Source organism: Tenrec ecaudatus, chromosome 3, assembly GCF_050624435.1.
Source record: "Tenrec ecaudatus isolate mTenEca1 chromosome 3, mTenEca1.hap1, whole genome shotgun sequence".
In the NCBI taxonomy this organism is placed as follows: Eukaryota; Metazoa; Chordata; class Mammalia; order Afrosoricida; family Tenrecidae; genus Tenrec; species Tenrec ecaudatus.
In genome coordinates this window covers 208,717,855-208,744,781 of record NC_134532.1, presented here as the reverse complement: position 1 = coordinate 208,744,781, position 26,927 = coordinate 208,717,855, and the positions used below count along the sequence as shown (strand labels likewise).

The window sequence follows — 26,927 nt, the reverse complement described above, 5'->3', positions numbered from 1 at the left end:
GACTGAAATACTAAATTATATGGTATGTGAATTGTATGTCAATAAAACTGTTAAAAGAAATAAATGAATAAAGCACAAAAATAAGCCTAAACTCACCAGAATAAAGATTAGAATAGAGATAAATAGAACTGAAAATCAATGGAAAGAATCAAGAAGACAAGGAATTGGTTCTTTGAAATGATTAACAACATTGACAAACCACTGTCAACTCTAACAAATAAAAAGAAGACGTGTGTTAGGTAGGGTTCTCTAGAGTAACAAAACCAGTACGCTTATGATTATATATGTGTATGTGTGTGTCTGTGTAGGTTTATACAGCGAGAAGGACTAGAAGAGCTAATTAGTCCACACAGCAGTACAGAGGGCTCAGTTCAACTCACTTTTGTGGAACAGTTAATATACTGGAAACCCCCCAACTCACATGGACTGCTGGGTCCAAGGTCAAGAAAGCAAATGCTGGAATCCTCCCTCGGCCAAGGTAGGCAGAGTCTGCTCTCAGGCAGCAAACAGCAGGGTGGGTAGCGCACCAGGCCCAGATGAGATCTCTAACTCAAGCAATGCAAGGTGACAGGATCCACCAGCCACAACCTCAAGAGATGTACGCACCAGCAACATGATGAAGCAGGTCTCAAAGAAGCCTCAAGCTCTAATGACACTATCCATGGGTTGGCTGGGCCCACAGGTGGTGTAGCACACAGGTTGAGGCAAAAAACTAGCTAAAACAGCAGCACACTGGTCTGATCACTAGAGAGCAACAGAGACAGGAGAGGGTCTTTCAGAGCCATTTCTTTTTTTGCCCTCCAATCAATCTGGGACCTGATTAATCCCACATGTTCCTATTGGTCAGATTGGCACAATAAACCTAACTCTCACACAATGCAAATAGAATGAAAAAGAAATAGGTAACCCCACAACAGAACCAATGGAATAAAAAAGATGTTAACAGAGTCTTTAAAGAACTATACTCTAACAAAACTGAAAACCTTGAACAACAGGAAAATTTCCAGAACCCACCTAAACTAACACGCACTGAAGTAGAAAAAATGAACAAACTCATAATAAAAGAAGAAATTGGACAGGCCATTAAAACACTCCCAACCAATGTAGCCGAGAGGAATTACCAAAACCTGAATGAAGGCCAGGAATGTAAAAGGAAATAGAGGAAAGAACTGGGAGGCAAAGGACATATATAGAGTTCTAAATACAGGCATGTATATATGTAAATACATTTATATATAATGATAGGGAAATAGATCTATGTACATATATTTATTTATAAAGTATTATGGCCCCAGATGGACATTGGGCCGCTACTCAATACCTCCCTCAATGCAAGAATGCTTTTGTTCTACTAATATAGAACTCTGTGATGCTTACCTTCCTTGACATGATTGCTGAAGACAAAGTGGGTGCATAAGCAAATGTGGTGAAGAAAGCTGATGGTGCCAGACTATCAAAAGATACAGCATCTAGGGTCTTAAAGACTTGAAGATAAACAAGTTGCCATCTAGCTGAGAAGCAACAGAGCCCACATGGTAGAAGCACACCAGCCTGTGTGATCATGAGGTGACAATGGTATCAGGTATCAGGCATCAAAGACACAAATCAAAAGAAAATAAAACTAATCATATCAATGGGAATGAGGGGGAGGGAAGAGAGGAGACCCAAAGCCCATCAGTAGTCAGTTAGACACCCCCTGTCAGAAGGACCACAAGGAAGAGACGAGCCAGTCAAGGTGTAGTATAGCACCGATGAAACACACAACTTTCCTCTAGTTCTTTAATGCTTCCTCCCCCTACCGCCACCACTATCATGACCCCAATTCTATCTTACAAATCTGGCTAGACTAAACCATGTATGCTGATACAGATAAGAGCTTGCAACACAGGGAACTCAGGACAGATAAACCCCTCAGGACCAATAAGGGGAGCAGCAATACTAGGAGGGTAAGGGAAGGGGGGGAAGTAAGGGTGAACTGATCACAATAATCAATGTATGGACCCCTCTCAGGAGGATGGACAGCAGAAAATTGGGTGAAGGGAGACAGCAGTCAGTATAAGACAGGAAAAAAAGAGAATCATTTAAAAATTTCAACTATCAAGGGGATATGGGGGAGAGAGGGGAGGGGAGGGAGGAAAAGAAATTGAGGAGCTGATACCAAGGGCTCAAGTAGAAAAAAATGTTTTGAAAAGGATGATGACACCATATGCACAGATGTGTGACACAATGGATATATATATATATCTTGTGATAAGAGCTGTAAGAGCCCCCCATAAAATACAATTAAAAAAAACAACCATTAACAACAATGACAACAAAAAGTCTTGGCCTAGATTACTGGGAATTCTACCAAACATTCAGAGAAGAGCTGACAGCTATTATACTAAAACTATTTCAGGGTATAGAAAAGGATAGATGTCAGAGGGGCCAGCCCCTAACAGATCATCACAGGCCCGGGAGGTGCAATTGTACAGCGATAATAAGTAAAGATTCTAGTAAAATCATAGAGAACAAGAGAGATAGGAGAGAGAGAGTAAAATGAAGGAGTCAGACACATTTTATGGTAGCATGCTCACCTTAGCCCCACTTGGTGGTACAGGGTAGGAGAGAGGGATTTATTACTAACCAAGGCTTATATATCTTTTGGGGGTGTGCAAGCCCTTGATTATAGGTAAAGACACATGTCACAGGAAGGGGCTTACTATAGGTAATATAGTATGGGAGGGGGACAATCTAGGGGCACACATGCAATAACATGGGGAGGGATTGGGGGTACACATGTGGCAAGATGGGCAGATCCTAGATTCAGGAAGGCAGCCTGACTTTGGATGTCATTGAGCACGTTTCACCCTGTTCTCTGGCTCTCCATGGAAACAATTACTATCCTTATCAGTAGGGTGTGAGCTCCACCTACAGTGGAACTGACTGATGGCTGAACGCCTTCAGGGAGAATGTCTCTAAGCATCTGACCTCCCACCATGTGCTGGCAAACAGCCTCTAAGGGTTGGCTTATCTTTGGGGGAGACAAAGCTAGGGAAAAGCCTTTTTATCTCCCACAGATAGAAACCCTTCATATTAATGTAATGATCCAAGTGTAACCCTGATACCAAAACCAGATAGAGATATCACTAAAAAATAAATGATAGATTAATATTCCTCATGAACACAGATGCAAAAATTCACAACAAATTCCTCAAGAGAATCCAGTGGGTGTGTGTGTCTGCTGTTGTTAGGCGCCATGAGTCATCCCAACCAATAGTGTCCCGATCCCAACAGAAAGACATTGCACGGTCCTACGTCACCCTCCCAATTGTTCCTGTGCTTGAATCCAGTGTTGCAGCCAGTGTGTCAATCCATCTCCTTGAGGGCCCTGATCTTTTTGCTGTTTCTCGACTTTACCAAGCATAATGTCCCTCTTCAGGGACTGGTCTCTCCTGACATCATGTCCAGATTATGTAAGATGAAGTCTAGCCATACTTGCCTCTAAATGCATCATATTCGATTCATACCAGCTATGCAAGGACAGTGCAATGTTAGTAATACAGTCAATACAAACCATCACATAAATAAAATAAAGGGAAAGAGCCGCATGATCATATCATTTGAAAAAAACTCCAATACCTATCCCCATTAAAAAGCAAGAAAATAGGAATAGAAGGAAAATTCCATAGTAAAGGGAACATATAAAAAAACCAACAGCCAACAGTATTCTCAGTGGAGAAGAACGGAATGTGTTCTCCTTGCAAATGGGAGCTAGACAATAATACTATGTATCAACACTCCTAATCACTATTATGCTATAGAGTTGAAATGCTCTGGAACCCATTTCATGGCACAAAACAATAGCACTGGTACAATCGCTGAAGTGAAAGATGTTTATTCTTTTATTTTTAGGACTTGACTATGAGTCCTGCCCTACAGCAGCAGATTGTGAAAACAATCCGGTGGATTCTTACTGGAAAAGAGCATCCATTCAGGTAGTCCTGGGCTGAGGGGCTGGGCACAGGTGGGACAGTGCATGTGGGAGAGAGGCTTCAGACATGGAGCCATTGTGTCCTTCCTTTACTTCTCTGGGCATCCCTTTCCCCTTTAATAATATTCAGATTCATTCTTTCTTCTCTAAAAGGTTGTGGGGGTTGACTGAGGATATATGGGTGTGGGATATAAAAAGGCTTTTCCCTAGCTTTGTCTCCCCAAAGATATGCCAAACCTTAGAGGCTGTTTGCCAGCACATGGTGGGAGGAAAGATGCTTAGAGATATTCTCCCTGAAGGCATTCAGCCATCAGTCTGGTCCACTGTAGGTGGAGCTCACACCCTACTGATAAGGATAGTTATTGTTTCCATGGAGAGCCAGAGAACAGGGTCAAACCTGCTCAGTGACATCCAAAGTTAGGCTGCCTCCCTGAATCTAGGATCTGCCCATCTTGTCACACGTATACCCCCAACGCCTCCCCTTCCTATTTCGTGTACACCCTTGCATATCACCCTCTAATTAATGCATTACCTATAGTACAACCCCTTCCTATGATGTATGTCTTTAACCTGTAATTAGGGGGCTTGCATGCCTCCAAAAGATATACAAGCCTTGGTTAGTAATAAATCGCTCTCTCGCTCCTGTAATTCCCACCTTCTACATCCTCACGTGGACCACCAAGTGGGGCTGGGGTGAGCATGGTACCATGAAATGTGTCTGACTTCTTTATTTCACTCTTCTATCTCTCTTGTTCTCTATGATTTTGCTATAATCTTTATTTATTATCGCTGTTGATGATTTGTTAGGGGATGGCTCACCTGACATATGGGGATAAAGTACTTGTAGCCCCCAATACAGAGAAACTATTTATTGGATGCTATTTATAGATGAAGACCATAAATAATCATTAATAACATTACTTTTGTATTGGGAAACTCTGTGACAAAAAACCTCTTTTAAATCTCAAAAAGCAAGGATGTCTTTTTTTTTTAAAACGTTTTATTAGGGGCTCATACAAATCTTATCACAGTCCATACATATACATACGTCAATTGTATAAAGCACATCTGTACATTCTTTGCCCTAATCATTTTCTTTCTTTCTTTTTTTTTTTCTTCTCCCTTTTCTTTTTTTTACATTTTATTAGGGACTCATACAACTCTTATCACAATCCATACATATACATACATCAATTGTATAAAGCACATCCATACATTCCCTGCCCCAATCATTCTCAAAGCATTTGCTCTCCACTTAAGCCCTTTGCATCAGGTCCTCTTTTTTTCCCCTCCCTCCCCGCTCCCCCCTCCCTCATGTGCCCTTTGTGGTTTATACATCATTATTTTGTCATATCTTGCTCTATCTGGAGTCTCCTTTCCCCCCCTTCTCTGCCATCCCTCTCCCAGGGAGGAGGTCACATGTGGATCCCTGTAATCAGTTCCCCCTTTCCAACCCACTCACCCTACACTCTCCCAGCATCGCCCCTCACACCCTTGGTCCTGAAGGTATCATCCACCCTGGATTCCCTGTGCCTCCAGCCCTCACATGTACCAGTGTACAACCTCTGCCCTATCCAGCCCTGCAAGGTAGAATTTGGATCATGGTGGTTGGGGGGAGGAAGCATCCAGGATCTGGGGGAAAGCTGTGCTCTTCGTCGGTACTACCTTGCACCGTGACTGACCCATCTCCTCTCCTAAACCCCTCTATGAGGGGATCTCCAGTGGCCAACACTTGGGCCTTGGCAAGGATGTCTTTTGATGACTAAAGTCGACCTGAGCCAAGATATGGTCTCTCAGTTGCTTCATATGGATGCAAACATTAGACAATGCAGAAGGAAGGAAGTCCACAGAAGGATTGATGCATTTGAATTGTGGTGTTGGTGGAGAAGATGCACTAAGCCAGGAAGATGAACAAAGTTATCTTGGAGGAGGCATAGTCAGTAGGCACCTTAGAAGACTTTGTCTTGCTTACTTTGGCTGTGTCATCAGGAGAGGTTGATTTCTGGAGAAGGACTTCGCATTCATTAACCTAGTAGGTCAGTGGAAAAGAGGGAGTTGGACCCTCTCTGTGATGGATTGACACAGTGGCGCAACAGTGGACTCTAGCATAGGGACAATTGCAAACAAACAAACAAACAAACAAACAAAAAACAACCCCAAATCCTGCTCATTTTATAGGTGATAAATGGCGTTTTAATTTCCTTTAAAAAATCTCCTTTCTCTTTGCAGTATTCTAGGGATAGTTCTGGGGTGATCTATGTCATGCTGAATGGTTCAGATCCAAACGGAGCTTATCCAGTCAAGGGGTAAGATCACCACCACCGCCAAGCACAATGGGATGTACCAAATGTTGATGTCATTGTTTAACATGGATCCCAGGGAGACTCATCTGGTGCCCAGTTGTCTTCGTTATCTAGAACTGCGTTATCATTTTTTACCACGCAGAACTTTATTTTTTCATGAGTCAGGAAGCCAGAAGAAGTCCGAATTCAAGATGCCAGCAATAGTGGGAAGCTTTCTTCCTCTGTTGACTCGGCAGGAAGCGGCAGGGGAGCTGCTCTGGTCTCTTCAGCTTCTATTTTCTGGCTCCCAGGATAGCCCCAAGCCCCAAGTGGCTGGCATCTATCTTCCCCCCATCTGTGCTTGCTTCATCTGCTTCTCTTATAAGAGACGAACTCAAGATATAGCCTACACTAGTCCTGTATCATTAGCAAAGGGAATTCATTCCCAAATGGAATTGCAATCACAGGTTTCGAAGTTAGGATTTACAACACACACACACACACACATTTTTGGAGCACTAATCTTATGCTTACTTCGATAAATTCAAGTAAAATGAAAAAAGTTGAGTGAGCTGGTAATCAGAGCCATCCATGTGCATACAGCTACATGGTGATGACAAATGCATGAGTAAAGTAGGTAGTCTGAAGATTCAAAGCGAAACAAAACCCCCAATCAATCACATTCAAAGGCTTCTTTTATAAAGTAATGTTTAATACGTTTGCAATTGAAGTGAGAAAAACAAACAAACAAATAAACCAGCATCTTACTGCTTTAGGAATTTAAGGAATGCTTTCCTGGTTTCTCAGTTTTTTTGCAGACTATGAAATTCCATTCCTCCAGAAGGATAAAATCACACGAATTGAGGTCTGGGTGATGCATGACATCGGGAGACCCAATGTGTAAGTACTGGTGCTCTTGGGGAAGAGTAATTGGGCACAGATGCTTTTGTGGGTATCACATGCCTCCATTCATCCCATTTTTGGGGAAGGGAAAGTCTTCACTGTTTCTGAAATGTTGGGTAGAGATTTTCCGAGACTGTCACAAACCTGTCCTGATCTGAGAGAGAAAACCTTCTTTATACAGGATGCTCCACCCTGCCAGGGAAAATCATGGTCCTTCTTGAGTGACATGGGCAACTTTGGATAAGCAAGCTTGTCTGTTAGGTCAAGCTATGTTCTCTTTCTGGTCATTGGAAGCCCCAAAGCCTACCACCCTAGGTGCCTTAGCATTGACCCAGGGCTCTGAGATTAAGATATTATTCATGGAGACCAGTCAGCTCCATTATTGGGCTTTCAGAGAACGTAACCAAGGATTATTTTAAGATACAAATTTTCTGTGGGGACAATGGGCTGGTTCTAACCTTTAGTGACCCTAAGCACAACAGCATAAATTGCCACCTGGGGTGATGCTGGCAAATACTCCCTATAAAACACGGAAGCTCAGATGGTTTATAGAGATCCCAGTGAGGCTGCAGCCTCAGCACAGCTGGGAAGCCATGGTGGAGCTCAGAGGTAGGCTGGGCTGGTCCTGCTGGGCCCATTTGTCCATGGAGCCGAGGCCCACTGAGCAGACAACATTTTGACATATGCTCCACAGGACTTGGCACATTCTTCACAGTCCCCCAAGAACTTCTGAGACCAAACATACAATGCGGGATTCTGTTGCTTATCTTCTGGTAAAGGGATGAAATTAAAAATTTTATTCTATTTTCACTAGATCAATTTCTGTAAGACTGTTGTTGTTTGGTGCCTTTGGGTCAGTTTCAATTCACAGAGACCCAATGTACAGCAGAGTGAAACATTGCCCAGTCCTGCGCTGTCCTCACAATGGTTTCTAGGCCTGAGCCCATTGTTGTTACCATTGTGTCAATCTATCTCATCGAGGGCCTTCCTATTGTTTGCTGTCCCCCTCCCCCCCTTTATCAAGCATGAAGTCCTTTTCCAGGGACTCGTCTATCCTGACAATGTGTCCAAAATATGTAGGATCGAGTTTTGCTTTCCTAGTGGCGAAGGTGCACTGTGGCTCTACTTTGTTCAAGACAGATTAGTTTGTCCTTTTGGCAGGCCATGTTACTTTCAAAATTGCTTTCCAGCACAATAATTTAAATGCCTCAATCATTCTATGGTCTTCCTTATTCAACATGCAACTTTGACATGTATATGAGGCAAATGAAAATACCATGGCTTGGATCAGGCACACCCTAGTCTTCAAAGTAACATCCTTGCTTTCAAAGCTTTAATGAGCTCTTGTGCAGCAGGTTTACTGAAGGCAGCATGTCTTTTGATCTCTTGACTACTGCTTCAATGAGCATTGATTGCGGATCCAAGCAAGACAATATTGGACAACTTTTCTCCATTTATTATGATACTACCTATTGTTCTGGTTGTGAGGATTTTCATATGTAAGATTACAGTCATTGAAAACAGTCATTGAAAACATTACAGTCATTGATTACAATGCAGTGCATACTTAGGGACTTGGAAGGCCACCGCCCACCACTTGTCTGTCAGGTTGTCTTACTGTGGTGGCTTGTGTGTTGCTGTGATGTTAGAATTAGATAACCCAAAGAGAAAACATGATCAGTCTATCTTAACCTGAAAGAACTAAAAAAAAAAAAAATACAAGCTTGGAGATGCAATGTAGAAAGATTCTGTGGGGAAAATATTGAATGATGCAGGAAGCATCAGAAAAAGATAAAAAGAATGCACGAAGTCACTGCACCAAAAAGAATCAGTCGACATTCCCCTATTTCAGGAGGCAGATATAAGCAAGAACTAATGGTGCTGAAGGAAAAAGTCCAAACTACACTGAGAGCATCAGCCAAAACCAGACTCTAGGAATCGACGGAATACCAATCAAACTGTTTCAACAAGCTGATGAAACACTGGAGGAACACAGTTGTCTATGCCAGGAAATTTGGAGGACAGCTACTTGGCCAGCTGACCGGAAGACATCAGTATTTGTACCCACTCACAACAAGGTGACCCAGCAGCACAATGCTTAAATTACAGAACACTACCGTTGATATCCCATGCAAGTAAATTTTTACAGAACACTACCATTGATATCCCATGCAAGTAAATTTTTGCTATAGATCATCCAACATAGGTTGCAGCAGTACTTTGCTGCAGGGAGCTGCCAGACAGTCAAGCTGGATTCAGAAGAGGACATGGAACAGGGGTATTATTGCTGATGACAGATTTTGGCTGAAAGCAGAGAATTGTAGAAAGATGTTTACTTGTGTTTCATCGACTATGCCAAGGTATTCAGCTGCCGGATCATAACAAATTATGGATAAACTTGAGAAAAGTGGGAATTCCAAAATATTTCACTGGGCTCATTCAGAACTTGTACATGTATCAAGAGGCAGCTGTGCCGACAGTACAAGGGGATAATACTGCATGGCTGAATTTAGGAAAGGTGTGTGACAGGGTTGTGTTCTCTCATCATACTTAATTCAATCAGTACGCTGATCAAATAATCAGAGAACTTGGCTAAAATGAAGAAAACTGTGGTATCAGGATTGGAGGAAGGCTTATTAACCACCTGAGATCTGCAGACGACACAACTTTACTTGCTGACAGGGAGGAGGAGCTGAATCCCTTGCTGCTGAAAATGGATTGAAGCCTCGAGTATTGACTACAACTCAATATAAACAAGACCCAGATCCACACAACTGGACCAACAGGTGACAGCATGATAGTTGGAGAAAAGGTTGAAGTTGTCAAGAACTTGTCTTGTTTGGATCCACAATCAATGATCATGGAAGCAGCAGTCAAGAGATCTAATGGCACACTGTATTAAGTAGATCTGCCGCACAAGACCTCTTTAAAGTATTGAAAACCAAGGATGTTACTTTGAAGACTAAGGTGTGCCTGACCAAACCGTGGTATTTTCATGTGCCTCATATGTATGAGAAAGTTGGCCATTGAATAAAGAAGACGGAAAAAGAATTGATGCATTTGAATGTTGGAGAAGTATGTTGAAAGTAACATGGATTGTTCAAAGGACAAACCTTTCTGGTTTGGAGGAAGTATGGCCAGACCGTTCCTTAGAGGCAAGGATGGAGGACGTTTTTCTTATGCACTTTGAACATCTTGTCAGGGAGACCAGTCTTCAGAGAAGGACATCATGTTTGGTAAAGTACAGGGGCACTGAAAGAGAGGAAGGCCCTCAAGGAGATGAATTGACACCATTGGTAGGAACAATGGATTCAAGCATAGGAACAATTGTTAGGATAGAGCAGGACCAGGCAGTGTTTATTTCTGTTGTGTGTAAGGTCTCTATGGGATCAGGGTGACTTCATGCCACCCAATAACAACTGTATTAGGCAGGGTTCTCTAGAGAAACAAGACCAGGGCACTTATGATTATATATATATATTATATATGATATATATATATGATAGGTTTATATAGCAAGAAGAAATATAACAGCTAGTTAGTCCATACAGCAGTACAGAGGGCTCAGTTCAACTCACTTTCTTGGAACAGTTAATATACTGAAAGTCCTTCAACTCATGTGGGCTGCTGGTCCCAGGTCAAGGAAACAGACAACATGATTCTTCCCTCAGGCTAGACAGGCAGACAGCAGACACCATGGTGGGTCAGCAACAGTCAGTGGCATGGGAACTTAGCGAAGCAGGTCCCGATAGGATCTTGAACTCAAGCAATGCACTTGACAGGATCCACCAGCCTCAAGCTCAAGCAAGGCACGCACCAGCAGCATGGCAAAACAGGTCTCAAAGGAGCCTCAAGCTCTAGTAACCCTATCCATGGGTTGGCTTGACCCACAGGTTGTGCAGCACACGGTTGAGGCAAAGAACTCATTCAAGTAGCAGTATGCTGGTCTGATCACCAGGGAGGAAGAGAGAAGGGGACAGGTGTTGGAAAGTCAATTAAGTTGCAACCTAGCTGGAACAATAAAACTATCACAACAACAAAAAAAGTTACCAGGAATCAGAATCAATTCAGTGGCAATGGTTTTACACACACACACACACACACACACACACACACACACACACACTTAATGCAGGATGCAAAATACATTGGGCAGTGCATTCCTTTTTTTTTCAATCTTGTGTAAATAAATTAAAAACCACTGCCCTGAGGACACACACCACCATGATGGTAGCAGGTCTTCCAGTGTTGGGAAAGGTGGGGTTAATTCTTGTTTTTTCTCAGGCTTCCTGGTGTTTTCTAAAGCTGTAGTGAGTGTATGTTTTAGTGGTTATTTAGAGATGAATGTAAATGCAACAGGACAGGGCTTGCATAGCTTTATCATGTGCAGCACCAGGTGGCACTTAGCGTTTCACCCTCACAGGTGGGGACCCCGCGGGGGTGTGTGCTGTGTGAGGCGGGCGGGAGTGGGGAGAGCTTCGCTCAGTGTGGGGTGCAGCTCTGTACCTTCCCGTGGGCATGGTCTCTAGACTTCAGATGGAGCCATCGCCTGGAGCCAGCCTCGCCTGGGGCGTGTGGGGTTCCCCAGGAGCAGCCTCTATTTCTGTGTGTTTTCAGGGAATCCTGTGGTGAAGGCACTGTGAAAATCCTGGAAAATCGGCTGAAAGACATGGGTTTCCAGTTCAGCTGTATAAATGATTACCTGTAAGTGGCATCTGACCCCCAATGGGGCTATTTGAGGTGGGCTGGTGCTTTATGGGGGTGCATGTCCGTGGTACAAGTGGCAGTTTGAGGTGATCTGAAAGAGCCTGGGAAGAAAAGCTTTGGAAAGGCACAGTCATTGGAAAGCCTGTGAGCACAGTCCCATTCTGCCACACTGGGTCACCCTGAGTCAAAATCCAAACCCAGCTGGGTGTCTGCACTCACCAGGCCCCTCTTTCAAGAATCGGCTTAGTGCACGAATTATTTGAATATCTCAGGAACTCCCAGCAATGGTTATGATTTTTAATTCAAGGTTTGTCTTCTCCAAGAAATGCCCAAATGTGCCCTGCTAATTCTCTGCCTCTTTGTTATTACAGCCTACCTATTTTGTGTCTCATTCTTCCAAAAATGGCTTTTCTGGGAGCTAGAGAGACTAAGTGGGTAGGACATGGACTCTGGAGCTAGATATGCCCAAATTAGAATCTGAGCCATGCAGTGCATCACTCTGTGCTTTGGACTCCTCACTTAACTTCTCTGAGACCTGCTTTCTTTGTTGCTGTTTTTTAATCGTTTTATTGGGGCCTCAGAAAACTCATATCACAATCCATATATACATCCATTGTGTCAAGCACATTTGTACATTTGTTGCCATCATCATTTTCAAAACATTTTCTTTCTACTTGAGCCCTTGGTATCAGCTCCTCATTTTCCCCTCCCTCCCTCACTCTCCCTAATGAACCCTTGATAATTTATAAAGTATTATTTTTTCATGTCTTACACTGACCAATGTTTCCCTTCACCCATTTTTCTGTTGTCTGTCCCCCAGGGAGGGGGTTAAATTTAGATCATTGTGATCGGTTCCTCCTTTATCCTCCCATGTTTTGCTTACCCTCCTGGTATCTCTACTCTCATTATTGGTCCTGAGGGGTTTATCTTTCCTGGGTGCCCTGTGTTTCCAGCTCTTTTTTGTACCAGTGTACATCCTCTAATCTAGCTGGATTTGTAAGGCAGAATTGGGATCATGATAGTGGTGGGGGAGGAAGCATTCAAAAACTAGAGGAAAGTTGTACGTTTAATCAGTGCTATACAGCACCTGACTGGCTCATCTCCTTCTCAAGACCCTTCTGTAATTGGGTGTCCAGTTGCCTACAGGTGGGCTTTGGGTCTTCACTCTGCACTCCCCCTGATTCACAATGATATGATTTTTTGTTCTTTGATGCCCGATAGCTGATCCTATAGATACCTCATGATCACACAAGCTGGTGTGCTTCTTCCATGTGTGCTTTGTTGCTTCTCAGATAGATGGCTGCTTGTTTATCTTCAAGCCTTTAAAACCCCAGATGCTATATCTTGTGATAGCCAGGCACCATCAGCTTTCTTCACCACATTTGCTTATGCACCTGCTTTGTCTTCAGTGACCTTATCGGGAAGGTGAGCATCATGAAATGCCAGTTTAATAGAGCAAAGTGTTCTTTCATTGAGGGAGTACTTGAGTGGAGGCCAAATGTCCATCTGCTACCTTGATGCTAAACCTATAAATATATGCACATAGATCTATTTCCCCATCGTCATAAATAAAGATATTTATGTCTGTACATGCCTGAATTTAGATCACTATAAATGCCCTTTGTCTCCTACTTCTTTTCTTTATTTCCTTTTACTTTCCTTTTGTCCCACTATCATATTCAGGCTTCATTTGAGTTTCAGTAATTCATCTTGGTTACATTACCCTCGCTCAAGCCCTGTCAGGTGTCCTACACTCTCCTCAACATCAGTTTTAGATCACTTGTTCCCATGTCCCTGGGCTTGTTAACACCCACTTCCTTTCCCCTGTCTCCCCATCTCGCATGTCCCTCCCCCACCCGCCCCAACCATCAGTCCTTTGTTTTCTCCTCCCGATTGTTTATCCTGCCTATCCTATCTAGATAGACCTACAGAGATAATAATATGCACAAAAACAAGACAGAGCAAAACAAACAACAACAAAAAATGACGACAAAAAGTCTAAATAGCTCAAGGTCTTTTTGTTGACCGTTTGGAGTGTTTTCCAGTTAAGTCTCATCTTTCTGCTAATAGCTGAGTGAGTATGCATTGGGTTGTCAATCACCAGGTCACAGCCCTGATGTCGTTGAAAAGAGGTTTCCTTGGGGTGTGGCCTACTGCCTATATAAATAGATGCTGTGGAAAACTTGCTTGCTGCTTGCTGGGTCTGGATCCTGGGTCTGGTCCTTGGTGCTAGAGCCAACATTCTCCATACTGCCTACCTGCTCTGGGAGTCTTCAGTGGCCTATCTGACTTGCTGACCTTGGATTCATTCACTTCTGCAGTGACCAGCCTGCATACTCTTCCTGACAATCTTAAGTTCATCCATCCCTGCAGCTACATGAATCAGCAACCAAGCCAACCGGTGGATCAAGCTACTAGAGCTTGAGGCTGGTTTGAGACCTGTTTGAGACATTTTGCAACACCTTGACAACCTGGAAGTCCCAGTCCTGTGCACTTGAGAGGCCTAGTGATCTCTCTCCAAAAATTCAATAGGTTAGGTTGGATTCTCTAGAAAAGCACAACCCATGATGCTTCTATATATACATGTAGAAAGAGACTTATGTCAAGAAAATGGCTCACACCATTGCAGAAATGGTCAAGTCCAAGTTTGGGCAATTACCAAGCTCATGGGCCAGGTTGTGCAACACACGGTTGTGTGCTAAGGCTCTGATTGTCTCCCATTGGCTCAGTCTAGAGAAATTTTCATGAGAGTGGATGGTCACGTGGAGAGGCTGATATCACCGGGGGTCTGGCTGGCTTCCTCCTCCCCTTGCATTCTGCAGACGGAGTAACCTGAGAGCAGGGGCTGTGTTTCAGGGGACTCTGGACTCAGCTCCCTCTGGGTCCTCTGTCCTCGATCAGTGCTTTACACTCTGCATGACAGTTACCTTCTTTTTTTGTTGTGGATTTGAATAAATGACAGCCACTATAATGTCTTGATAATTTAGAAGAGTCTTTATTTGGTCGTAATCGGACAGCTAAAATCTCAAAGTGATTCTTTGATTGCAGTCCTGAGTCCACATCTCAGCCCAACTTTAAGGCTAAAAAAACTCATTTATCACCTGTGTAGGGTTCAAGCAAGCATGAACAGAAGCAGAAAGCAAAATTAGTGGAGTAATTGTAACTTCAAGAAGAGTAAGCATGCATTACAAGGTACATTTCTTATCACAAAAGAAACAATACCAAAAATGGTTATAACCTCCTGGTTCCCATAACAAAATTAACTATACCATACAGATTACAACATCCAAGGGAACACTGCTGAATCAGAACAAATGATATATTGAAGAATAATCAAAACTAATTGTAATGTCCAGAACCTGGGGACATGGGAGTACATTCTAAAATTAATCACCAGCAGAGACTTTCCCATAAGGGGAGGGAGAATGGGCAGGTCAACTAGCAGGCAACTTTCTGAGATGGGAGGGAGGAAAGAGCAAGGTACTTAGCAGCTTACAAAAATGGACTTTCTTTTGCTAGTCTGCCTCACTTTCTTCTTCTTTTAAAAATAATAACTCATTTTATTGGGTGCTCTTATAACTTATAACAATCTATACAACAATTGTTTCAAGCACATTTGTACATATGTCCCCATCATCATTTTCAAAACATTTTTTTCTACATGAGCCCTTTTTATCAGCTGCTCTTTCCCCCCTCATTCCTCCACCCACCTACTTTCATGAACCTTTGATAAATTATGAATTATTATTTTCATATCTTATACCACCAGCTGTCTCCCTTAACCTGTTTCTGTTATTCATCCCTCTTGGTGGTGGTGGTGGTGGTGGAATTTATACATTAATTATTGCAATCTGTTCCCTTCTCTCTTCCTTCTCCCCTCATCTTCCCCCTACTTTCATGGTTTCACTACTCCCATTACTGTTCCTGAGGGGTTTATCTGTCCTGAATTCCGTGTGTCTAATTCCGAGCTCTAATCTGTACCAGTGTACTTGCTCTGATTTGACCGAGTTTATAAGTTTGGACTTGGGTCATATAGTGGCAGGGGAAAAAGCATTAAAGAACTAGAGGAATGTTGTATGTTTCATCAGTGCTATACTGCACCCTGGCTGACTGGTGACCCTTCCATGTGACCCTTCTGTGAGGGGATGTCTAATGCTCTACAGATGGGCTCTGGGGCTCCACTCCACCCTCTCCCTCATTCACATTGATATGATTGTTTGGGGATTTCTGGTGCGTGATACTTGCTCCCATCAACACCTTGTGATCACACAGGTGTTCATACCTGCTCCCATCAACACCTTGTGATCACACAGACTGGTGTGCTTCTTCCATGTGGGCTTTGGTGCTTCTGAGTTAGATGGGTGCTTGCTTATCTTCAAACCTGTAAGACCCCAGACACTATATCTTTTGATAGCCAGGTACCATCATTTTTCTTGACATTTACTTATGCACACATTTGTCTTCAGTGATCACATCGGGAAGGTGGATACCCACAGATATGATTTTTTGTTTTTTGATGTCTGATACCTGGTCCCTTCTACATCTCATGGTCACACAGGCTGGTGTGCTTCTTCCATGTTGGCTTTGATGCTTCTGAGATAGATGGCTGCTTGTTTACCTTCAAGCCCTTAAGACCCCAGATGCTATATCTTTTGATAGCTGGGCACCATCAACTTTTTTCACCACATTTGCTATGCGCACATTTGTCTTCAGCGATTATGTCGGGAAGGTGTGCATCATGGAAGATGCATTGATTTTTAAAATTGTTTCCTTGCTTTCCCTCTCTTGAATCTCAGCCCTGAGTTTTATTATATCATTTCTTTTGCTATTAGTAGAATTGTCTTGACTCTGCTCTAATTACTGGAGGTTTTGTGCCAGCATATCAAGCGTAAGTATTTATTCTTTTATCATGTGTGGATTTAATGCTGTCAAACTTCCTCTGATAATTATTTTTGCTGTGTCTCAAAGGTTTGGGTATGTCATATTCTCATTCTTGCTGGTTCCTAAACACTTCCTAATTTTGTCTCTGCTCTGGGCCAGTACCCACTCATTTTGTAGTAGAGAGTTATTCATCCTCCAATTGTTTGACCTTGTTTACTTAAGTGTTCTTTTGTTGATTTCCAGCCTTATGACATAGTAATCTGAGAGGAAAATCTGAGTGATCTCTCTGTGCTTGAATTATACGACCTTGACTTGCACCCCAGGATGTGGTCTATCTTTGAGTATGTACCATGTGGGCTCAAGAAGAATGTGATTCTTTTTTTCTGCATTTGGGTAGAGAGCTCTGAAAATGTCTATCAGATCAAATCGTTTAATTGTAGACTTTAGTTCTGTAGTTTCTTGTTAAGCTTCTTTCCCTGTGATCTATCTTTCTCAGAGAGTGGTGTCTTAAAATTACCTGTGATTTTTGAACCTGTGATATTTTCACAATGGCTCGAATAATGTATACGGCAGGTGCCACTTTAACGTTTCCCACCTGCACAAGTTAGGGATTCTGGTTACAATAATCACACTGTACCACTGTTACCCGTGTTCAGGGCCAAATTCCCCACCATCATCAACAGAAACTCACTGCTTCCTAAACCCCTGCCCACCCACCCTTTGTGACCACAAGTGAGCTGTAGTTTTATTCCTTGGCCTGTTCTGGATCTTTCACTTGAGTGAGTTCACAGAATATCAGCCCTTTTGTGATTGGTTCACTTGGCCCAGCACAATGTGATCAGAGGGTATCTTTGCTGTCACGTGTTTGTGGACTTCATTCCTCCTAATGGGTGTGGGGTACTCAATTGTGGTTACAGGCCACATTTTGCCTCCCTCATTCATTAGTTTTCTGGTGGCCCGTTAGGTTGTGTCCACTTTTGGTACAGAGACCATACGTCCCACTTTTGGCACGACAGTCCCGATTTTTAACAATTTTCCCCGCATCCCGTGGCATTTTTAAAAAGTCCCAACTTTTGGAAAGAATGCATGACAAGCTGGGGTATATGATTTTCGGCTGCCATGTGGCTATTTCACCAGGATATGAGTTTTATCAATGGTGTCCTGCTTTACCAATGTTAAAATCTGGTCACCTTAGTGGGCAATTGACATCAACAGGATTTGAATACATTTTTTAAAAAAAGTAATTTTTACTCTAAAACAGGTCTATGATAGTGGAAATTGAAGCTAACAATTCTGGTTTCAGAGCCCCTTGTAGAACTACCTTTTGGTACATTGTTGGGGTGAAGTCCAAGGTCTCCATTCCCCTCACAGTTATCTTGAGTGTACTCAGCCTACTTTTATGAACAAAGCTTCAGAAACAACTGTGGTGCTGTACTGGTCTGCTACCTGAAAGATCATTGGTCCAAACCCACCTGCTGCTCCACAAAACAAAGATGCAACTGTCCACTCCTGTAAAGATTTGTAGCCCTGACAATCCTACAGAGTCACTATGCATCAGGATAGACTGACATCAGTGGGCTTTATTGTAGGAACCCTGGTGGTGCAACATTTAAGCACTTGTTTATTAATTGAAAGGCTGGTTGTGCGAACCCACTTAGCAGAACCCAATGATCGTGTACCACTCTCACATGAGGTCACTGAAGTAAAATATCTATTGGAAAGCACCCAACAATAGAAACAATGCTGTCTCCTAAGCTGGCCCTTGGGATTCTTCTGTTCCATACCTGACCCTCACAGTTCCCCATGTCTTCATTGTTCATAGGGTTTTTGGGTGACAAGGTGAGGGTTGAGGACTGCTCCTGGGAATGAGAAAGGAGACACCAAAAGTGATGAACATGGGCAAGTGACAGAGTTAAAGAATCCAAATTCTGCCTAATGACGGTTCTTGGGTCTTAGTGTTGTTTTTAGAGTGCACAGAGGAGATAACAATAACAATAACACACATTTGTGACGGAGGCTCACAAATCAATCTCCCCACCCCACTGCTTATCAAGATGTAGGTGAGCACCACACCCACCCCTCAAAATCCAGGCATGACTCTCTTCTGCCCTGTATCGCTAAGGCTCTTCCTGAGATTCTTATGGATTTCTGAAAGACTGATGTTCAAATCCATCCAGAGTGGCTGGGGAGAAAGGCCTGGTGACACGCTTCTGAAAGGCCACAGGCACGAATATCCCATGGATGCAGTTCTACTCTGAAACACAGGGGTTGAGGCTATGATCTAGAATTCACACAACTAGTATCATTTCAATAGCCTCCTTTGCCTCCTGGCTAGCACCATATTGAAGTAGACTCTGTGAAAGTCTATGTCCTTTTGTGGTATACAACAACACACAATTCTCATAAAAGCATTCAGGTAGAGCAGATTTTACCAAAAAAGAAAAAAAGAAATCAATGCCTTTGAATTCTTCTGTTGGTGAAGAAAATGGAGCATACCAGGGACTTCAGAAGAGCGAACAGAACTATCTTGGAGGAAATATAGCCAGAATGTTCCTTAGAAGAGAGGAGGATAAAAGTTCTTCTTAGAGAGGGAGTGTGGGGGAGGGAGGAAATGAGGAGCTGATATCCAGGGCTCAAGTAGAAAGAAAATGTTTTGAAAATGATGATGGCAACAAATGTACAAATGTGCTTGACACAATGGGTGCATGTATGGATTGTGATAAGAGCTGTAAGAGCCCCCAATAAAAGGATTAAAAAAAGAAATAAAACAATGCATTACACTGGGCATAACTTCTGAACAAGATAAGACCTATTTAAAATGTTGAAGAGCAAGGATGTTACTTTGATTAGTAAGGGGTGCCTTACCCCAAGCCATAATAAAATAAGAGGAGGAAATAAAAAGAATTCTTCTTGTGTATGTTGCACATGTTCTCAGGAGGGACTAGCCTCTGGAGAAGGACAGCTTGCTTGGGAAGTAATAGAAGGTCAGTGAACAGGAGGAAGACCGTCAATGAGATGGATTGGCACAGCGGCTGCAACAATGGCCTCAACACTGGGATGATTGTGAGGATGGCACAGAACAGGGCAGTGTTTTCGTCTGCTGCACACAGGCTAGCTCTATGTTGGAACCAACTTGACCGCAGCGAACAACAACACATTGCCCAGGAGAGTAGTTGAGCTCAAGGAGGGGACACAAGCATGCCAGAGAACAGTCAACCTATGTATGCAGTTCCTCAGAACTGTCTTCCAGCCAGTCACCTGCCCGTGTCCACCATTGCCTGGCTACTATCTTCACTACCATGTCCCCTTATCTCCTGGGGTTTGGCATAATCTCTCACCGATTGCGATCTAATACCTCTTTAAAAAAATTATGAAAAGATCACTTTATTTGGGGCTCTTCTAACAATCCATACATCAATTGTATCAAGCATAATTGTACATTTGTTGCTAGTATTATTTTATACCCCACCTTATGAACTGTAATTTCTCTTTCTTAACTGGAGACTGGACACCAGCTATCACCCTTGTGCTTCAAGCTAAACTTCTGCCCAAATCAGTGAACTGCTTTTCTAAAACATTGAGACACACACATAGATAGATAGATAGATGATAGATAGATAGAGCGATTTGCTAAACACTCAGGCATTGGAATTAACCTGCAAGGTTCAGGTTCAAGTTCAGATCTACAGCTTTTCCCTGTGAGATCTTGAGCAAGGGAAGATGGTAACTTGCTTTCTCAGCTGTCAGTTGGAGATGTTGTGATGGTGGTTGTTGTGATGAGTAAATGAGATAATCTACGTAATAACGGGTTCAAATATAACAATTATGGGGATGACGCAGACCAGGCAGTGTTTTCATTCTGTTGCCCCTAGGATCCCTATGAGTTGGAGCAAACTCAGAGGCATGTAGCAACAAGGTAAACTCATGACTGATTTCTAGATAAGCTAATCTAACACATTGCCATATCGTTGACGTTAAGTGATGACAACCCAATGTATGTCAGAGTAGAATTGTGTTCAATAGGGTTTTCTGGGATGTGATCTTTCTGGAAACGCATCACCATGCCTCTCTTCGGTGTTAGGTAGATTTGAACTGCCAACCTTTAGTGGAGGGCAGTTTGCTTGTGCCACATCAGGAACTGTAAGTACTCTCAGTACATAATATTCTAAAAGTAAATAATTTGCATATTTTTCAAGGTCAGATACGTTGCAGGGATGCCGTAAATATTCAATGAATGGCAACGATCAGATTCCCTAAATCCTATTTCTTTTCCTCACACAGTCCAGTGAAGCTCTTAGCATGCGTGGACCACAGCTCTCATCCGGACTGTGCCTTAAACTCGTGAGTCAATACCTTCACTCAAGCCCCCTCTCTCTTCAGGGTAAGGAGTTCTTGGTTATTTGTCGGACTCTGGTGAACTGCAAGGAGTCCATGGGTGGTGCAAATCATTGAACAATTCTGCTGCTATCCCAAAGGTTAGAAGCTCAATCCTACCCAAAGATGCGTTGGAAGAAAGGCCTGTGAACTTCTGGAGAACCAACCTTTGAAAACCCAATGGAGCACAGTTTTAATGTTGTCAATCATGGAGTCATTGTGAATTGCGTTGGACTTAATGGCAATGTTAATTCTTTTGATCGGTGAATTGCAATATGACTTTTAACTCATGTCTGAAAATTCCTGGCTGCAGAATAAGGATTATGCTTTTGCACATAATTCTCTCACACTCTTTGCGCCTGGCTTTGTACCAGACAAACATTTGCAGAGCAGAACTGAATGCAGACTGTGCCCTGGGTCAGAGGTTACCCTTCAGCAGGAGGAACGTTTACAGTTCCTTATGAATCTTAACATAATTTGAAATGACATTAATTGTTTTGAAAAAAATATATATATACAAGGGACAACGTTCTACTCTATTATACACCGGATTACCAGAAGCCAGGACAGCTCAACATTTACTGGGTTACGGTGGTTACAAACATTTCCTGGGACAGGCAGCCTAAGGAGCCAGGAATCTCATAAGTCCTAATTAGTAGGTGTCCTTGGTGTCATAAATATTTTCACTCCACCACTAACCTGAATGTTGGCAGTTCAAATCCACCTACCAGAGTCGCCGAAGAGATTGTTGATCTGCTTGAGAAAGAAGTTTGGTGGTCTGTTACAGTAGAGACACCGATCTGCTTCCAGAAAGATTACATCCCAGTCTTTCCCCTTTAGCCAGAATGTCAACCTTAAATAGACATGGGAAATGCCTCTCTTGGTAAAACTCATGCCCACCACTCATCTGTCAGTTTGTCCTACTCTGGTGGCTGACATGTTGCTGCAGTGATGAAAGTGGTGCCATCGGTCTTTCCAACGTCAATGAGGTCTCATGTGGTGGACAGGTTATAGAGGAGCTTTCAGACTAATATAGACTAGGAAGAAGGACCTGACCATCCACCTCTGAAAAATATTAGCCAGTGAAAATCTTAAAATAACAACTGAAGATTCTCTGAGATAGTGCCAGAAGATGAACCTGTATGGTTCGAAGAGACCTAAAATATGACTGGGGAAGAGCTGCTACCTCAGAGTATCACTCACTCACTCACTCACTCACTCACTCACTCACTCACTCACTCACTCATTCATTCACTCACTCACTCAGTCATAGAGAAAATTCTGACTAAGGGTGATCCTGTGCTACAGGTTTGAACTGCCCCCGTGGGTTTCTGAGACTAACTCTTTACAGGAGCAGAATTTCCCATCTTCCTCTTGGGGAACGCCTGGTGGTCTCAAACTTTGGACCTTGTGCATTTCAGCCCAACTAGTAACCGCTATACCACCAAGACTCCTTTCCCGAAAGGATATTGACTTTAATGATGTTATTGGAGTAAGGCTTCAGTACATTTTTGTGTTGATAGAGAACAACTCAAAATGAGAAGGATCAATCACAAACATCTATCTATTAGTGATCATAATGCAAAATGAATCCAGGAAAGTCAATAGTTGTTAGAAATAACTTAGACCACTTACAGATCAATTTCCTAGATATTAGTGAGCTGGGATGGACTGTCATTGGCCATTTTGAATCAGACAACTCTATGTTCTACCCTTCAGGGAAAAGCAAATCAACGAGCAATTGTATCACATTCATTGATGCGAGCAAAGAAGAATCAGTAGGTGGAACAATGGCATTGGTGACTGAAACACCAGAAATCCGATGACGGAATTTTGGAAGAATAGTTTATGCATTGCAAATACATTTTTGCCACAGCATAAATGTTGACTATAGTCATCGGCCTTTCAGATGGAATATGTAGGAATCAAATAAACTTCATTTGTGGAGAGCGAAGATGGAGATGCACAATATTATCAGTCAGAACAAGGCTGGGGATGACTGTGGAACAGACTATCAATTGATGCTATGCAAGTTTAAGCTGAAGCTGAGGAAAATTCAAACAAGTTTACAAGCACCAAAGTATGACATGGAGTGAATTTATTGCACTGATGCACTGATGTTAATGACCAAAGACCAAGATGAGTTGTGGAATGTCATCAAGGGTATATAACATATGAAGAGAGTAAAAGGTCATTAAAAACTGAGAAAAGAAAAGAAAGATCAAAATGGGTGTCAGAAGGGACTTTGGAATTTTCTCTTGGACTTGGAATAATCAGGTGAAAGAAATCATGAAATAGAAGAATTGAACAGTAAATTTCAAAGGGCAGGCTTAGAAGACAAAGTATTATAAGAAAACATGCCAAGACCTGCAGTTAGAAAACCATAATGGAAGACCACATGTAACATTTCTCAAGCTAGGAGAGCTGAAGAAAAATATTCAAACCTTGAGTTATAATATTGAGGGATTCAATGGGCAAGATACTGTATGATGCCGGAAGTCAAAAGAAGGAATACAGCCACTGTACCCAAAATAACTTGTCGAGGATCAGCCATTTCAGGAGATAACATATTCTGAGATCTGATGATGCTAAAGAAAGAAGTACAAGCGGCACTGAAGACATTAGCTAAAAACAAGGCTCCAGGGATTGACAGGAGACAAATCGAGAAGTTTCAACCAATGGATCAATACTTGAAACACTCACTCATTGATGTGAAGAAATCTGGAAGCCCACTTTCTGGTCAACTCCCTGGAAGACGTTCATATTTAAGTCCCTTGCAAAGAAAGGTGATCTTACAGAATGTAGAAATTATTAAACAATACTATTAATATCACACCTGTGAATTTTTGTTGAAGATAATTCAATAATGAATTGCAGCAACACATCAAAAGGGAGTTTCCAGAAATTCAAACTAGGTACAAAAGAAGATATAGAATGAGGGAGAGCATTACTGATGTCAGATCTTGCCTAAAAGTAGAGAATACCATGAAGACATTTATGTATGTTTTATTGACCATGCAGAGGCTTTTGATTACATGGATCATAACAAAGTATAAATAGTATTTCCAAAAATGGGAATCCCAAAGGACTTAATTGTGCTCATGCAGAACCTGTACAGAGACTAGGAAGTAGTAGTTCAAACAAGACAAGGAACTACAGAGGTCGAGGACCAACCTCACCCCTGTGGCTCAATTTTCAGCCAAGAAATAGGTTTATAAGGAGAACAATAATGGTAGTGAGGTAGACACAACGTGGAATAATGAATCACATGAGATCAAAAGGGCAGCCTCCACCCAAGGACAATGTTTAGAAGAGTTAAGAGAGGAGGACAGGAAAGAGGAAACACAGGGATAAGTGATGTTACATCTAAAAGGTTGCAATCAATGAGAGGAACAAATGTGTATGAATTGTTGACTGTAAAGCAGAGCCTCTGCTCTATAAACCTTCATCCAATTCACAATGAAAAGTTAAAAAATATAATTATGAAAGGCTTGGATCAGGGTTGTGTCCTTTCACCATACGCATTCAATCTCTGCTGGGCAAACCATCCACGAAGCTAGAGCAGGGGCTGCACATTTTGAGATGAAGAGCCAATCCTGTCCCTCACAATAATTAAAAAATATATTCAAAAGCCACACACACACACACACACACAGACACACACCCACACACACACACAAATGAAATCACCATTAACTAAATAATTTCATTTAAATTTCACTTTTACTTCTGAGTCTCATGTACATACCGGAAGAGTCGCATATGACTCGTGAGTCAAGGTTGGCCAACCCTGGAGCTAGATTGTATGAAGGGGACCTAGGCATCAGGCTTGGAGGAAGGCTCATTAATGACCTGTAATATGCAAATGAAACAACCTGCTTGTTTGCTTGCCTTCAGTATGGATTACAATCCAACATAAAGAAAACAAAAATCTTCACAACAAGACCAAAAAAGCAATATCATGATACATGGAGAGCAGATTGCAGTGGGCAGGGATTTCATTGGACTTGGATCCACCGTGAACAGCCATGGATGTAGCAGTCAAGACATCAAATGACACGTCTCTTTGGGCAAATCTGCTGTCCAAGACCTCTTCAAAAGTGTGAGAGAGCAAAGACGTCACCTTAAGGACAAAGGTGTCCCTGATCCAAACCATGTTATTTTCAATCACCTACATACATGTGAGCTGGACCACGAATGAGGTATCCATATGAAAGTATGTCCAAGACAAAAGGCTAGGTGTCAAAAACAACAAACGAGAGTCCATTTGTGCTCAGACAAAAGGGTCTATGAATGTGTATGTGTGTGTATTACATTCTTAGAAGGATCACTCACACTATCAACAGTGATAATTAAAGCAGTAATGTGCTGCCTATGAGAATTTTATTTTTCACCTTATGAACTTTGTATACTATTTAAATTTTTCTGCCTTGTTTTCCTGTGTTTTTGAAAGTAGCCTTTAGAACCAAATACCGATTCTCTTCTATGTCCCTTTCCATTTGCAGGGCGGCAACATCTACTCAAAGAGCCATCTCATTTCGTTTTAAAGCCCAAGGTGCCATACTTGTGATTCCTTTCTTACTGCCTTTGGTCTCAGGTGTTCACCTGTAAGAAAAACTCAGCAGTGCCACGTCAACCAGCCCCAGCCCTGCAAGCTGCCCTGGCAGCTGTTATTCTCATTCTGCGTGTGCCAAATCATTGCATGATTGCATCGTCTGAAAGAGCATGCTCCTGACAAAACGACGTCCTGCTTTCCTCTTTTAATAAGATGCACCCACTCAGCACTGCAGGAACAAGAGATTAGCCCAGTCATAGATAACAGATGACAGTGGCCCCATTAAGAAAGCAGACTTTTTCCCCACCATATCTTAATCAGCACTGAGATTCAGACTACTTGCTATATAATCCGACATCTTTAGAAAATTTGAATAAAATAGTACCTTAGATACTTTTTTCTTGTGTGGTTAAGTGCCATTTGTTTGGGCCGGGTCCAGACGGTGCAGTCGCCTCCCCGGGCTCTCCTGAAAGATGGCCTACAGGACTGTGCGGCTCCTTCCCCCCGCCTCTCAAGGCCAGAGCTGGACTGTGCAGTCCCTGCCTCCAGCATTCCAAGGAGCTCATCTCTCCAGACTGGGTCTGTACAGCCCGTTCCCTCGGTGTTCAGGAATAATTTACTCCCAGACCACATCCTGACTCAGACCTGCAACTGCAGCACCAGAAGGCCCTCCTTCCCTTTATCAGTACATACATCCTTGGCTCAAGCCCTATATATGTCCCGCTGTGTCACTGCCAGGCACGATTTCCCTGACCTAACTGGTTGGGTCTCAGAACCCACTCAGGGGTTCAAGATGCCTCATCTCTTTCTCTGCTCTCCCTTCCCTCCTGGAAGTTCTTTCCCTCCCTCAATAAAATCTTTCTCAACTTCACATCCCTGGCTAAATTCTATCTCTGTTCCGCGTCTCCATCTCCAACCTCTCACCACGGAGTTGGTTCAGACCCATAGCTACCCTAAGTACAACAGAACAAAACACTGCACGGTCCATCCTCACAATTGTTTCTTTGGCTGAGTGTTTTTTTTGCAGCCACTGTGTCAATCCATCTCATTGAAGGTGTTCCTCTTTTTCACAGTTTTACAACTCAAAATGATGTCCTTCTCCAGGGACTGGACAACATAACATGTCTGTGGTAGCTACCTAATTTCATGTCAACTTGATAAATAAGTATAAGGGTAGAATTTAGCTTGTCAATCAGATCACAGTCTGATGATGCCTCCTTGAGAGCATGACCTTCTAATGAGGATTCTGGGA

The 26,927-nt window shown here is 42.5% G+C and overlaps 1 protein-coding gene across 2 annotated transcripts in view; it reads left to right on the top strand.

Moving 5' to 3' along the window:
- LOC142442973 (ADP-ribosyl cyclase/cyclic ADP-ribose hydrolase 2-like) overlaps positions 1–26,549 on the top strand; it is a 37,692-nt gene extending 11,143 nt beyond the window's left edge. The window contains exons 4-9 of one of the 2 annotated variants that reach the window (XM_075544512.1): positions 3,895–3,977; positions 6,203–6,279; positions 7,063–7,155; positions 11,776–11,862; positions 21,028–21,127; positions 25,626–26,549. In XM_075544512.1, the coding sequence (XP_075400627.1) occupies positions 3,895–3,977; positions 6,203–6,279; positions 7,063–7,155; positions 11,776–11,862; positions 21,028–21,091 (404 nt within the window). In that variant the 3' untranslated portion in view covers positions 21,092–21,127; positions 25,626–26,549. The remainder of the gene's footprint in view (positions 1–3,894; positions 3,978–6,202; positions 6,280–7,062; positions 7,156–11,775; positions 11,863–21,027; positions 21,128–25,625) is intronic. The other variant, XM_075544511.1, reaches the window with a different exon arrangement.
- The last annotated feature ends 378 nt before the right edge of the window (positions 26,550–26,927 follow it).